The 14,441-nt window shown below is 37.7% G+C and overlaps 1 protein-coding gene across 1 annotated transcript in view; it reads left to right on the forward strand.

The window, feature by feature from the left end:
* The first annotated feature begins 407 nt into the window (after positions 1-407).
* The window catches only part of gabrb1 (gamma-aminobutyric acid type A receptor subunit beta1), a 45,771-nt gene continuing 31,737 nt past the window's right edge, over positions 408-14,441 (forward strand). The window contains exons 1-3 of the mRNA XM_062996025.1: positions 408-512; positions 616-707; positions 807-874. Coding sequence (XP_062852095.1) covers positions 418-512; positions 616-707; positions 807-874 — 255 coding nt within the window. The 5' untranslated portion in view covers positions 408-417. The remainder of the gene's footprint in view (positions 513-615; positions 708-806; positions 875-14,441) is intronic.

Genomic DNA, 14,441 nt, shown 5'->3' on the forward strand with positions numbered 1-14,441 from the left:
CTGCATGAATAACACAAATATGCGCATTGTGTAAGGCGTGCGCTTCGGTCAGGATAGGAGGGTCTGTCTGACGTTAGAGGGGATGAATATTGGGGTTACTGCACCCCTCAGCCTCTCTGCATGCTCAAACAGGAGCGGAGAGGCAGTAGAGCTAGAAGCACGCCACGCCACGCCACGCCGCGCCAGGGACGATGGGATCTGACCGGCATACTGATACGCTTTCCGCGCTGCGTCTCCACCAGCTCGGCTTGCGCATCGTCAGCACCGGCGGAGCCGCCAGCAGCTTTCCTGCAGTCTCTGTTCGCCGCTGCGCTGTTCTCTAGGATATCTCAGCTCTCGTTTGATATATTTATGCTGGTCACGTCGCAGCTGCGTGCTTGAAATAGCGGGACTGGTTTGGAGTTTAGTCTCTGCGCGATGTGGAGGGCTGGAGAGCGCTGGTTCCCAGTGCTGCTGGGTTTCATGCCCATGCTGATAACAGTGGAGCTCGGCCGCGGTCCAGTCTCACACAGGTAAGCTCGGCTTTATTCGCGCACACACACACACACACACACACACATGCATAGGATCTGATATCTGCATCATTTACCACATCATGTCTCTCCTTTTGTGCAGTGTTAACGAACCAAGCAACATGTCATATGTCAAAGTCACAGTTGATAAACTGCTCAAAGGCTACGACATTCGGCTCAGGCCAGATTTTGGAGGTAATGAACTTGTACCTGCTTGTACTGTACTTAAATGTCGACGTGTACCGTGTGGAGCGATGATTGGTGATAAATATTTGATGCATTTTGTGCTGGCAGGTCCTCCGGTGGATGTTGTGATGAGTATTGATATCTCTAGTATCGACATGGTGTCTGAAGTGAACATGGTGAGTAGCTAGATTGGCTGAAAAAACATTTCTAACCATTTCTCAGCATTTAGCATATGTGCAATCACCACAGAAAATTCCACACATCTTACTGTATGAGGGAAAAATGGGAAACTTGCTTACCTAAAGCTGACACATAATGATTACCTATAAGGTAGAGCCCTGCATTATCCCGGGACTCCCAAGAGACCTGCATATCTAGAAAAAGCTTGCTGTGCAGAACTGTTTTGAAGGCTGGTTGTAGACTTCAGTGTTGGCAAGGGATTAATATCTATCTATCTATCTATCTATCTATCTATCTATCTATCTATCTATCTATCTATCTATCTATCTATCTATCTATCTATCTAGCTAGCTAGCTAGCTAGCTAGCTAGCTATCTATCTATCTATCTAGCTATCTATCTAGCTATCTAGCTATCTATCTATCTAGCTATCTATCTTGTGGCATCATTTCCACAAGCTTCTGCAATGTCACAACATTTATTTCTGTCCAGAGTTGCATGAATTTTTCCCCAAGATCTTGTATTGATGATGGGAGATTTGGACCACTGCGCAAAGTCTTCTCCAGCACATCCCAAAGATTCTTAATGGGGTTCAGGTCTGTACTCTGTGGTGGCCAATCCATGTGTGAAAATGATGTCTCATGCTCCCTGAACCACTCTTTTACAATCTGAGCCCGACTCTGGAGCAATGGAAGAAGGTCATGTGGTCTAATGAGTCCAGATTTACCCTGTTTCAGAGTCCAATTTTTATGTTCCCTAGCAAATTGAAGCCGTTTTTGCCGGTTAGCCTCACTGACAAGTGGTTTTCTTAAGGCTACACAGCTGTTTAGTCCCAATCTCTTGAGTTCCCTTCACATTGTGCATGTGGAAATGCTCTTACTTTCACTATTAAACATCCCTGAGTTCTACTGTAGTTTTTCTACCATTTTATTTCACCAAACGTTTAAGTGATCACCGATCACGATCATTCAAGATTTTTTTCCGACCACATTCCTTCCTGGAAGATGATGTTTCCCCACTGTCCTTCCACTTTTTAATAATGCGTTGGACAGTTCTTAACCTGATTTTAGTAGTTTCAGCAATCTCCTTAGATGTTTTCTCTGCTTGATGCATGCCAGTAATTTGACCCTTCTGAAACAGATTAACATCTTTTCCACGACCACAGGATGTGTCTTTCGACATGGTTGTTTAACAAATGAGAAGCTACTCACTGCATCAGTTACTTGTTGCCAGCTGAAACATAATTACCCATGCAGTAATTATCCAATGGGAGGCTCTTACCTATTTGCTTAGTTAAATCCAGGTGGTGACTTGTTTTTTGGCCAGGCAGTATATATATATATATATATATATATGGGATAGGCTCCAGCACACCCCCCCCCCACGACCCTAATTAGATAAGCGGTTAAGAAAGTGAGTGAGTGAGTTTTACTGATCTTTAATGCATTACTTCAATGAACAGTAAAGCATGTACGTTTTACAAGTCATGCTATCCTTGTATGATGACACTTAAGATCTCATTACAAATAGGGCTCAGATACAACACACTCCTAAAAAATAAACACAATTGTAGGACTGGTTTAGTTAAGAAAGGACATTGGCACTAATTTGACAATTACAGATTTTGTTACAGTTTTTTACTGTATTCCTTGATTAGACAAAACATTAGAACCTTCCACCTAAAATGCTATCAAAACAGCTCTGATCTGCTGAAACATGGTCTTTACAAGACATCTAAAGGAGTCTTGAGGTATCTGGTACCAGGAGGTTGCCAGCAGGTTCTTCAATTTTTGTTTGTTGTGAGGTGAATTGTCCTGAAGTACATTCTGGTGCTTTCTACTTTGCGGTGGAGCAATATAAGAGTGGTGGCCTTCCACGTGATCTAGGAGAAAACAGGATTCGCTGGACCCATACATCTTCCATGGCTCAAATGTCCAGTTCCGATGCATGCATGGCTATTGTTTGCTGTTTTTTTGTTTTTGGCATGAACAGGTGTACAAAAATGCATGGGCATTTTTACTGGCCTGTGACTATGCAGCCTTTTACACAGCTATTCAGCCTTATACAAATTATCTGCAATTTGAGCCCCAGTGGCATTTCTGTTGGTCTGTATCAAATGGTTTTAATAAATCTGGGCCACACAGCAACCGGCTAGTGATTAGTGGCCTGTCGCTCCTCAGACCACTGTCAGTGGGAACTCACCATGGCTGCCTGTAAGCAGCTCTTGCTGTTTCTGAGATACTCCAACCCAGTGGCCTGGCCATAGCAATTTGGTCCTTATCAAATTTACTCATGTTTTTATGCTTGCTCATATCTGCTGGATTAAGATTGTACTACCATTAGCCCAACTTTTAGTATATCCCTGACTGTGACATGCACAGCGTTATGGCTTATTTATTGGGGGGTGGTGGTGGGAGATTTAGTTTGAACTTAATTCAAGCTTAAAATGTACTTTTACTTTTACTTCTTTTTGGTCCTGTAATGTCTAGTTTTTCCTGGTCTAAATGTTGTTATACTCTTTCTCTTTGGACCTCTGCAACCTATTGACTGAAAAATAAGCATTTAATCTTATTTGCATAAAATTGTACAACCCCTACGAACAGTTGGAGAGTTGGATGCAGTGTTTCTTACATTTACTTTGACTTTTAATTCATTACAGACAGGCTAGTCTAGTACACGTACTATGGAGGTAAATATGTAGCAAAAGTTTTGCACCTGTGAAAACAAAATCTGTAAAATTTGTACCTGTAAAAAAAAAATCTGTAACTGTAAAAAAGATTTGTACCTGTAAAAAATAAATTTGTAACTGTAAAAAAAATCTGTAAAATTTGTATCTGTAAAAATACAATCTGTAACTGTGAAAAAGATTTGTACCTGTAAAAAATAAATCTGTAACTGTAAAAAAGATTTGTACCTGTAAAAAATAAATCTGTAACTGTAAAAAAGATTTGTACCTGTAAAAAATACATTTGTACTTTTATTTTCGATGTGAGAATAAAAACATTGCAGCACAGTTTCAAATCTGCCCGCCACGAGTTTTGCAACAAATATCTCAGTCAGCATGTTGCAAAACTGATCTGTACCTGTAGCTGCAGGGGCGGGGCGCAGGGGGCGGGACTACCGGGGAGATAGACGTAATTACCGACCAATCAAAAGAGCTTGTTTTTAGAGCAGCAAGAAGCGTGTCAATCACAAAGTTTCAGTGTAGTTGGATTAGAACATCATAACTCACGTTATAACGTCCTTATTAGTGTTGCTGTGGGTATTATGTTGGATTTTGCTGCGTGTTGTCTGCTAGATGATGTGTTAATGCGTTTAACCCTGCTAGTTTTATAGTGGACGTATTGGACACTCGGCCTGACATTCGAGTTTCTTTCATCTCGTTCTCGGCTAATAAACATTCAAAAGCGACTAAACCTGCACGAACTGACTCTGCAGTAAACAAAGCACAAACTACAATCTAATATGTTTTTAAAAGTCTTTCTGTTTATTTTTATTTAACGCTATTTCGTGATTCTGAGCTTTATCTGCCTTGAAAAGCCAAGGGAGCCTCTCAAAAGTGCATAAAACCCGGTTATAGTTCTGTATTACCTAGTGACATGTACCATTCACCACAACTGTATTAAGTCCTACAGTACCGGTACAGTCAAATACAAACCGTGTAAAAGAAATCTAAACGTACATTTTAATGTAATAAGCAATGTAAATTGCAATGAAAAATTTCTATATTTCATACTTTATTATTATACTCATGCTGTAGGACTTTGTATGATTTATCACTGCTGTAAGACTTTAATAAAATTATGTAAAATAGTGAGTAGTGCAAGTGACATGGTAACTACTACAACCTTTTTTGTATAAAAATGTACGTTTCTATGTTATATTTCTACGTGTATATTTTATTCTTCATTACTATACCCAAACTGTAGAGCTTTTTTTCTGTAATTTAGGGGTAGTAGGTGGTGCATGTCACTACATTGCTTATTACATTAAAATGTACGTTTAGATTTCTTTTACACGACCTGTACTGTAGGACTTAATACAGGTGTGGTAAATGGTACATGTCACTAGGTAATACAGAACTATAACCTGGCTTTATGCACTTTTGAGAGGCTCCCTTGGCTTTTCAAGGCAGATAAAGCTCACAATCACGAAATAGCGTTAAATAAAAATAAACAGAAAGACTTTTAAAAACATATTAGATTGTAGTTTGTGCTTTGTTTACTGCAGAGTCAGTTCGTGCAGGTTTAGTCGCTTTTGAATGTTTATTAGCCGAGAACGAGATGAAAGAAACTCGAATGTCAGGCCGAGTGTCCAATATGTCCACTATAAAACTAGCAGGGTTAAACGCATTAACACATTAACTAGCAGACAACACGCAGCAACATCCACCATAATACCCACAGCAACACTAATAAGGACGTTATAACGTGAGTTATGATTTTCTGATCCAACTACACTAAAACTTTGTGATTGACATGCTTCTTGCTGCTCTAAAAACAAGCTCTTTTGATTGGTCGGTAATTACGTCTATCTCCCCGGTAGTCCCGCCCCCTGCACCCCTAAGCCCCGCCCCTGCAGCTACAGGTACAGATCAGTTTTGCAACACGCTGACTGAGATATTTGTTGCAAAACTCATGGCGGGCAGATTTGAAACTGTGCTGCAATGTTTTTATTCTCACATCGAAAATAAAAGTACACATTTATTTTTTACAGGTACAAATCTTTTTTACAGTTACAGATTTATTTTTTACAGGTACAAATCTTTTTCACAGTTACAGATTTATTTTTACAGATACAAATTTTACAGATTTTTTTTACAGTTACAAATTAATTTTTTACAGGTACAAATCTTTTTCACAGTTACAGATTGTATTTTTACAGATACAAATTTTACAGATTTTTTTTACAGTTACAAATTAATTTTTTACAGGTACAAATCTTTTTCACAGTTACAGATTGTATTTTTACAGATACAAATTTTACAGATTTTTTTTACAGTTACAAATTAATTTTTTACAGGTACAAATCTTTTTCACAGTTACAGATTTTTTTTTACAGGTACAAATTTTACAGATTTTGTTTTCACAGGTGCAAAACTTTTGCTACATATTTACCTCCATAACGTACCATCTTCTTCCACAGTCACGCCTTTGTATGTGCATAAGCTAAATAGAGGTGTACAGCATGTGGTTTTGCATTGTATTCTGGACATGTGTAACATAAGGCTTTTTTGCACAGGCTTTTAATGCAGTGCTGTCTGAGGGATCAGAGATCCCTTCTTTAAGGAACATTGTTTTTAACCATTTCAATAGTTTTCTCAAACTGGACACCTTATGCCAATCTTTGCTCCTGAGAAACTAAGTTTTTTGTGGATACTACTTTTGTTCAAAATCCAGATTACAAGGGCCTGTAAAAAATAATTCTTGTGTGTGGCAACACTATGTTGCTACTAAAATAATTTGAGGTGTAGAAATTTGCAAAGGTACAAGAATCAGAACACAACATGGTCTAGGGATTCTGTTAATCTTTTCATACATTAAACTTTAAGAAGCAGAATACAAAAATCACCTCCATATGCATCCATATATAAATAAAATAAAGACGTTTGTATCACAAACAAATGAGCAATTAAATTAGCCCTATATCATGTTTATTTTAATTTTTTTAGTACACCTAATGCATTTTTCCAATGATTATAAATTAAAGAAAGAGGCTAAAATTTAACCGTAAAATATTTAAAAGCTGAGGTCTATTAAATGCAGTGTATTTTCTTTATTTAGTTCATGTTTTGGACCTATAGAGCATTATTGATGACTTTGCTATATAGAATACCTGTCAAATGGCCCATACGTGACTGAGAATCCTAACTGGCTTTGCAGTATTTGGTCGTGGCTGCAGTAACACTGTTTGCATATTAATACTGTGATTTCTTAAGCTTTGAACTTAGGCAGGAGCTTTGCATGGTCACACTTTATCTTTTGTGTTTGTATTAGGGATACAAATGTGCCAACCAATAACCGATCATCATTAGTCAACTGTTAACCAAAAACCGACAAGCATATAGTTTATAGTTTAGTCAAAATATAAAACACATCAGTGAGATTTATTTAAACAAGTCACAAAGCAAATGTGGCAGTAATGTAGAACAGTAAGATGAACACATACACTATTAGCAGAACCAGTTCTGCATTCGGAATGTACATTTTAGGCAGTAGCTGGTAGCAAATAGTTAATTACAAGTGCTACCTAAACATGCTAATCAAAGTATAAAGATGCATAAGTAATATTAACCCTTTGATGCACAAGCTAAGCAAACTCCTTCTAATGCACAACATTGGTCAAAAATGACCCATATTCATCCATTCAAGAATATTTTCATATGCACATTTGTCAGTTATTCATGTATTTGCTGTCTCAGCTAATAAAAGCTATCTATACTAGAATATGTAAACAGCTAGCAAGCAAATAGTATTGGACATATTCAAGATACAAGAGCCTAATCTTTGGTTGTCTTTCAAAAGACTTACAAACACTTACAAATGTCAGTAGTTTCTGTCAAATTCCAGTAAATACATAAGGGTCATTTTGACCCATGTTGTGCATTAGAAGGGTAGTGATACAAAAATGATTTTTATTAAAAAAGTAAAAAATATAAAACTGAAATAAGGATTTGTGATGATCAAAAACAAGTTAATTGAGGAATTCATGGAAGCTTGAATGACGAAATAAATTTATTGCAAAGATGTAGAAAATAAAAACTCAGTTGGGTCACTTTTGACCCAGGTTGTGCATCAAAGGGTTAAAGATCTTTCTAACAACGTAGTGTTGTTATTATTAGATGATGATTATATGAGTTTTACATTTATTCTGGGTGTTGATGCAAAATATCATCAAACTACGTCATGTCAAAAAAGTGACCCTTATGTATTAAACTTATGTAAATACATAAAAAGTTAAAATATTAGGGTTAGAAACTTCATATGCAAATGTACACAGAGCTTGCACATGTCCACCGAGGATGGGTGTGTCTTAAATCTTTCTCTGTGCAGACTATAGCTTTGCTGTCAATAAGCATCAAGTGGCAGCTGTTGGAAATTAATTTAAATGACATTTTTAACTGACACAGTTAATCAAACGATGAGTTAACCATTTAACCATCTCTCCTTTGTAAATTAGCTTTGGTTTGTGTATTACCCACACTGGTTTGCAATAAAAGTGCTGGGTCATCAAAAGCTGACTTTGAGAGTAATGATATCCATACAAGACGCCTGACATTAAACATTAGGAATATGAAAGTATAAATGTGGGAATTGCCTGTTATATTAGGTAGGTAGTGTGAGTTGGTCCAAATGTAATGCTTGCACCAGAGCCCACTGCAGCAAAGTTTCACCACTGTACTACGTATATTCTGAAAATTCATAATTGCAGCTGTTAAAAATGATGATGGGATATTAGTCAACCAGTGGAAATTGTGTATTCATCTTTATATATTGTTTTATCCCATTCAATAAAACATGTATATAGTCACAGGTTGCAGGGCATTATTCACCCATTTATTTACTTTTCTCTCCTCTGGGTTACTAAGAGTAGCCACAGACTTGTTAGTGGGATGTGGAAGGAAATACCCAGAAAGTTTTCTAAAGAAAAATACTTAGACTGATGCAGAAGATACCTGAAAATAGGTGACAAAACTGACACTGTTAGTAATTAAGAAATCAGCGAATGATATCACACACCCTAACAGGTTAGAGTATGTTAATATGCAAATTCCAATTAACAGAATAATTTCATCTGTTTATCATTCTAATATCCATAAAATACTGTCTTAGGGTGTGTTCGAAAACCTAGTGAGCGTAGAGTAAAAGTAGAGAGGATTCTAATAAGTCATCGACTTGTAAGGCAGGTTTATTCGAACGCACTACTTAGACAGCGATTCCATCAGTTTTTGCTTACTAAGCTAACACAGTTAGCATCATGCCGTTCAAACCAATGGGATGGGGTGGCACAACGCGCTAGCATGTCTAACATCTCCCTCCGTGTACTGAAAATGGTTCAATTTGCTGACAAGCCTGAATTCGCAAATAAATGACACTTGTGCAAGTTTATTAAAAATCAATGATCATTTATTTACTCAGTTCGTTTCTCCACACTGACTGCCATGTTTTTTTATTTTTTGTGAGAAAAGTTGTGCCGCACTGAATGCTGGGTTTGCCTTCACCGCTAAGGCAGCATCGAAATGCTCACTCGTTCTTGAGTCAAAATAGCGTTAGGATATTAAGGCATCTAGGATTTCGAACGGCCTACTTCTCGGGAGCCGAGAAGGGAAGACGTAAAATGTATGTAGAGAGCCCCCTAGGTTTTCGAACACACCCATAGTAAAGTTTCTTACATTTTTCAACAGGTTTGAAGTATTCATGTGTAGCACATGATTAGATCTTTACATTTATGGTGGCAACACATGGCAGTGGTAGGTAGTGGTCTAGTAAGAAGAAGGTTGTTGGTTCAAGCCGCACTACTGTCAAGCTGCCACGGTTGGGCCCTTGAGCAAGGCCCTTAAACTTCAGCTGCTTAAACTGTATTTAGTAACTGTTGTAAGTTGCTTTGGATAACAGCATATTCTAAATGCAGTAAATGAATTGCAATACAACAAGATTTTTACTTTGTAAATGTAGCTTAGCTCTGTTTCAAGAATCAAGAAGAGACAGTTCAAGTGGTTTGGCCCTTTTATAAGAACACAGGAGCTATTTTAGGATTGCTGATTGTTTGAAGACCGCAGGAGAGAACTTAGACCTTGTTGGATGATTTGCAACCCTATATGTTAAAGATGATTTGGTATGCTGGTTACTGGAATGATTCACTAATGTTTCTCCATTTGAAGAAAACAGCTCTCACTGTGGTTTGCAAGAGTCCCAGAGCTTAACTGTGTTTAAGTCATGCACAGCTGATGCATTTCAATAACTATCTAGTCTTTTAAAGAATTTCTTTCAATCTTATCACATTATGGTGCTATTTAAGCAACATATAAGGTTTTATAGCACCATATAATAAGGTTTTTATTTAAGTCATGTTTAGATTTAGTAGGACTGGCAGCAATCAAGCCTGGGTGTGTCAAGTTAAACTGAAGCCAGTTTTCAATAAACCTTGGTTTGTTTATTAAGTGGCTAAGATGGCAATTAGGTTTCCCACACAGGGCCAGCTGGAAACATTTGTTTGATATTTTGACTTGATTACATAACAAAAATTCTTTGTCAGCTGATTTGTCAGCCGTACATTCATTTTGAAACTTTACTATTTTATTACACTACTAAGGTGTTCTATTAAATTCAGATCCGGTGGCTGTGAAGGCTATTAAAATACAACAAACTTTGTCTTGTTCAAAGAACCATTTAAAGATCATTTGTGCTTTGTTACATGATGGTAAATTGTGTCCTTAACAGAAAGGACATGGTCAGCCACAATCCTTATATAGCCTGTGGCATTTAAACTGTGTTTATATCTTGTTTAGTGGACCTAATGTGTGCAAGAAAACATTCCCCACACCATTATATGGTGTCAAAAATGTTTAAATTAGGCTTGTTAAGCCATTCTAGTCATGCTGTTTACACATAATTCTGATCCTACCAACTGCATGTGGCAGAGGTTGAAATTTATTAGACTGGGCAACACTGTTCAGTGTTTAATTGTCTAGTTTTGGTGAGCTACTGTAGCTTCAAATTCATGTTGTTTACAGTTTGTCCTTAATAAGGTCGTGCAATTGATTCTTTATGTTTAGAGATATTACATTTTTGGCATTTAGCAGACACTATTATCCAAAGTGATTTAAAGTTGTGGCTTAATACAGTACAATTCAAGAAATTGAGGGCCATGCTAAGAGTCGGTAGCAAATTGGAGGTGATGAGGCTTGAACTGGCAGCCTACTTATTAATAATCCAGTATATTAACCATTGAGCTTCCACTGCTTCTTAAACTTGTTCCTTTGTTTTTGTCATGCAAATGTAAAATGTGAAACCTGCTCTATCTATTGATATTATATGTTACTACAAATAATTATGTATTTTTTTTAGAGCACCATTTTGAATGTAAAGAGTTTAGAGCCAGTATCATTACCATAAGGTTTTGTGCTGTACAACCACAAAATCATCCTTCTAAAAAATACAGTCTAAAGAGAAAATGTAAGAGAAAATGTGTGTAAAACTGTGACACTTGGGGTTTTGGATTGTGCTGGCCACATGTAAACTAATCTGACAAGGTGTCACATTTCTCATGGTGGAAATGCTTTTTGAGTAAATTATGAATAGTGGTCTAAACCAAGCTATTTCCTGACAGTCATGCATTAGTAATTTCAGTGAGTGAATTCTGGCTTTGCAGTGAAGATCTTTGAGGACCATGGCAACAACAGGGTTTATGATACAGATAGATGTAGCAAGTTTGTGCTATAATCTGTATGATAACATACAGTATATTTGTCTCTATATCCTAATGTGTAGTTTTGTTTTCCAAATGTTATTTATGAACGACTAACACATTATGTAAGATGATCTTATTTATAAGAAATATTTTTTTATCAGCTTTCGGCTTTTAGCACAAAAAAACAAAAACTGTGCATAATTTATTTTAAGTCAATATTTTACGAAAGCATATGTTTAATTTATTATATACTTATTAGGATTGTTATGTCATGTTTTACACACTTTGGTTACATTCATGACAGAAACGATAGTTACTCATTACACAAGATTAATCAGTTTACAAGTTTAATGTCAAACACAGTCATGGACAATTTTGTATCTCCAATTCACCTCAATTGCATGTCTTTGGACTGTGGGAGGAAACTGGAGCTCCCAGAGGAAGCCCTTGCAGACACAGGAAGAAAACGCAAGCTCAGAAAGGACCTGGACTGCCCCACATGGGGATCGACCCCAGGACGTTCTTGCTGTGAGGCGGCAGTGCTACCCACTGAGTTACTGAGCCCAAAAGCATATGAATACCATTAGAAATAAACTGTAGTTTGCAGTCTGCGTTTCTATAACTCCATACTAAAGCTATGCCAATCTCTGAAAAAATTCTTATAATTTTAATATCATTTGTATAACTATTACAGGCACATTGCACATACTCTGCACTCCAAATTATCGAATCATTATTCAGTGTTTATGAAGTTTAATAGCAAAACTGGGTTCTGCTAGGTTACTCAACTTTAGGACCAGAAGCAATGGAACAGTTTCTTTCTTAATAGTTTATAGTTTCTTAATAGTGTTATTGTGTGTTTTTGTATTGTGCAAAAATTTAAAACAAAGTTTATTTATTCATAAATACAGTATTTTATCCTCAGTAACCATTTTAAACCTGATCAGAGCCATAGTGCTTCCGGAGCCCAATTCAGAACATTAATTTGCTCCAGGTGGAAGTGTTTTTATTCATCACGGTTTCTTCCTCTCAGATTTGCCAGTTCCTGCTTTTCTTTTGGAACTGTAATGTCAGGCTTGAGCTGAGTCAGTTTTCTGCTGCTGTATGATGCCAGCACACTATTTTTTTCTCTGCACTTTTCTGCAGTCACAAGGGACTCGTCCTGGACGAGCAAGCTGCTCCAGAGGCTTGACAGCACTTTTCTGGAGTGGACCCTGTGTTTGGCACCCTACATTTCTGTTATATTCAAGTTTCTGTGTATAAAATATACAGAATTTTTATTGGATTTATTTAACTTAACAGGTTTTTTGCTTTAAAAACATAATTTTTTTAAAGTACAATGGCATGAGCTCAGAGGCGACTGATAAGCCTTAAGAACTTGAAAATCTTGCAGTTAGCTAAAACTTAAACAGTGCCACACAGTGCTACTGATGTGAATCACCAGTGTGAGTTGTTGTTGAGGACTGCAACAAGATAAGTCTGTCACGAATCATGACATCCAGCTCTTCCTCCATATGCATATCACTATTTTAACCCCTTTTCATTGTAGCCGGTTGCAGTTATTATATTTTGTAGAGTTATTACATTGCATGTATCAGTTGGCCATTATTTTATTTCAAAATTTTCTCCCATTTAGCTTTTTTGGGCTTTGGATTTGAGATCAGCACATTGGGTTCTATTTCATCTTTCCCATGTGTGTGAGGAGAAACAGAGTGATGCGCAATCCCCACACACCTGGGAGAGGTGAAATAGACCAGCGGTCCCCAACCTGTTTTGCACCACGAACTGGTTTCATGTAAGATATAATTTCACAGACTGGCGGGGGCGGAAGGATTTAAGTTTTTTTTTTTTCCTATTTTATTTATGCATTTGCTCCCAATTTAGTGTAGTGAATTTGTCTTCCACTGCTAGGGGATCCCTGATTGTAGTCGAGGTGGGTATATTGCTGCACACCTCCTCAGACTCGCATGCAGCCCTTAGCAGAACCCTTTTCACCTATGCACTCTGCACAGACGCCTCTCTATCTGCCAATCGGGGTCCTTACACAGCGTTTAAAGACCCCACCCACATAGTCTGGTTATCCTGTCCTAGCAAAAACGTGTCTGCTGCAGGCACTGCCAGTTATGTCCGCTAGATGGTGCCCAGTCGAGTGGTGGCAACACCGAGTTTCGAAACCGAGGGGCTCAGAATCTCTAGCGGAATATCCCACTGCACCATGTGGGCGCCCGGGTGGGAGGATTTAAAATTATATGACATGACTTAAATAGGTACGTGTCAAACACGTCAAGAGGAACAGACGGATGTTATTAATGAAATAGACCTTCCTCGTTACAATCCTATTGTGTGTGTTGTCATCATCTGTACTTAAGTGCTTACCTCAAAGGATACTGCATTGTAAATCTGCATTGCTTGCACTATTTTATGCTTTTTTTTTTAAAAGGCCAGATGGAGGAATAGAACCTTAGCCATAGGATTATGGTGGTGTTTTAGATTTAGAGCCTGGCTGAATTATGTATTGAATGTCCTGCATACTAAGAAAGACTTTGGCTTCCTTCTTCACAACACAGCTGAACCTTAAATATCTTGTTTTCTGGGTTGTTTACACAATCTCTCTTGACTCTCGCATGTTTTCCCTGTTGCTTTGTAGCCAGTTCACGTTTCTAGAATGCGAATGCTGCACCTTTAGTAAGATAGTGTAGAGAAATAAGGTCATGGGAAGGTACACCGCAGTGCGGGCAGTAAGTATTTGCATGGTTGCTGTAAAGAAGTGGAGGTGTTGGAGTGATGATTTGAAGCGGTTGTCAGGGGCAACAGCTGCTTCTAATAATAGGGTTTGAGGAAGACATTTGTCCTAAGTAAACCTGTGGCTCACCTATCATCTTTATGTTTGTCATGTACACATTTCTTTATGTATCTCTCCTTCTATTATACTGTTTTACTCTCCTTTTTTTCCTCAAATGCACTAACGGGCAGCTCAGTAACGCAGCAGGTAGTGTGAGTGTCACATAGCTCAATATTCACCACCTTTTAAACCTAGTTCTAACACTCCTCCTACACAGTATGATAAAAAAACAATTGTAACGAGAAATAGACCAAAATTGCTGTTTATTTAAGAAGCAGTGGGACAATTCTGAGCAATTGTGAGGTATTATCA

The sequence above is a fragment of the Trichomycterus rosablanca genome, chromosome 5 (genome assembly GCF_030014385.1).
Source record: "Trichomycterus rosablanca isolate fTriRos1 chromosome 5, fTriRos1.hap1, whole genome shotgun sequence".
In the NCBI taxonomy this organism is placed as follows: domain Eukaryota; kingdom Metazoa; phylum Chordata; class Actinopteri; order Siluriformes; family Trichomycteridae; genus Trichomycterus; species Trichomycterus rosablanca.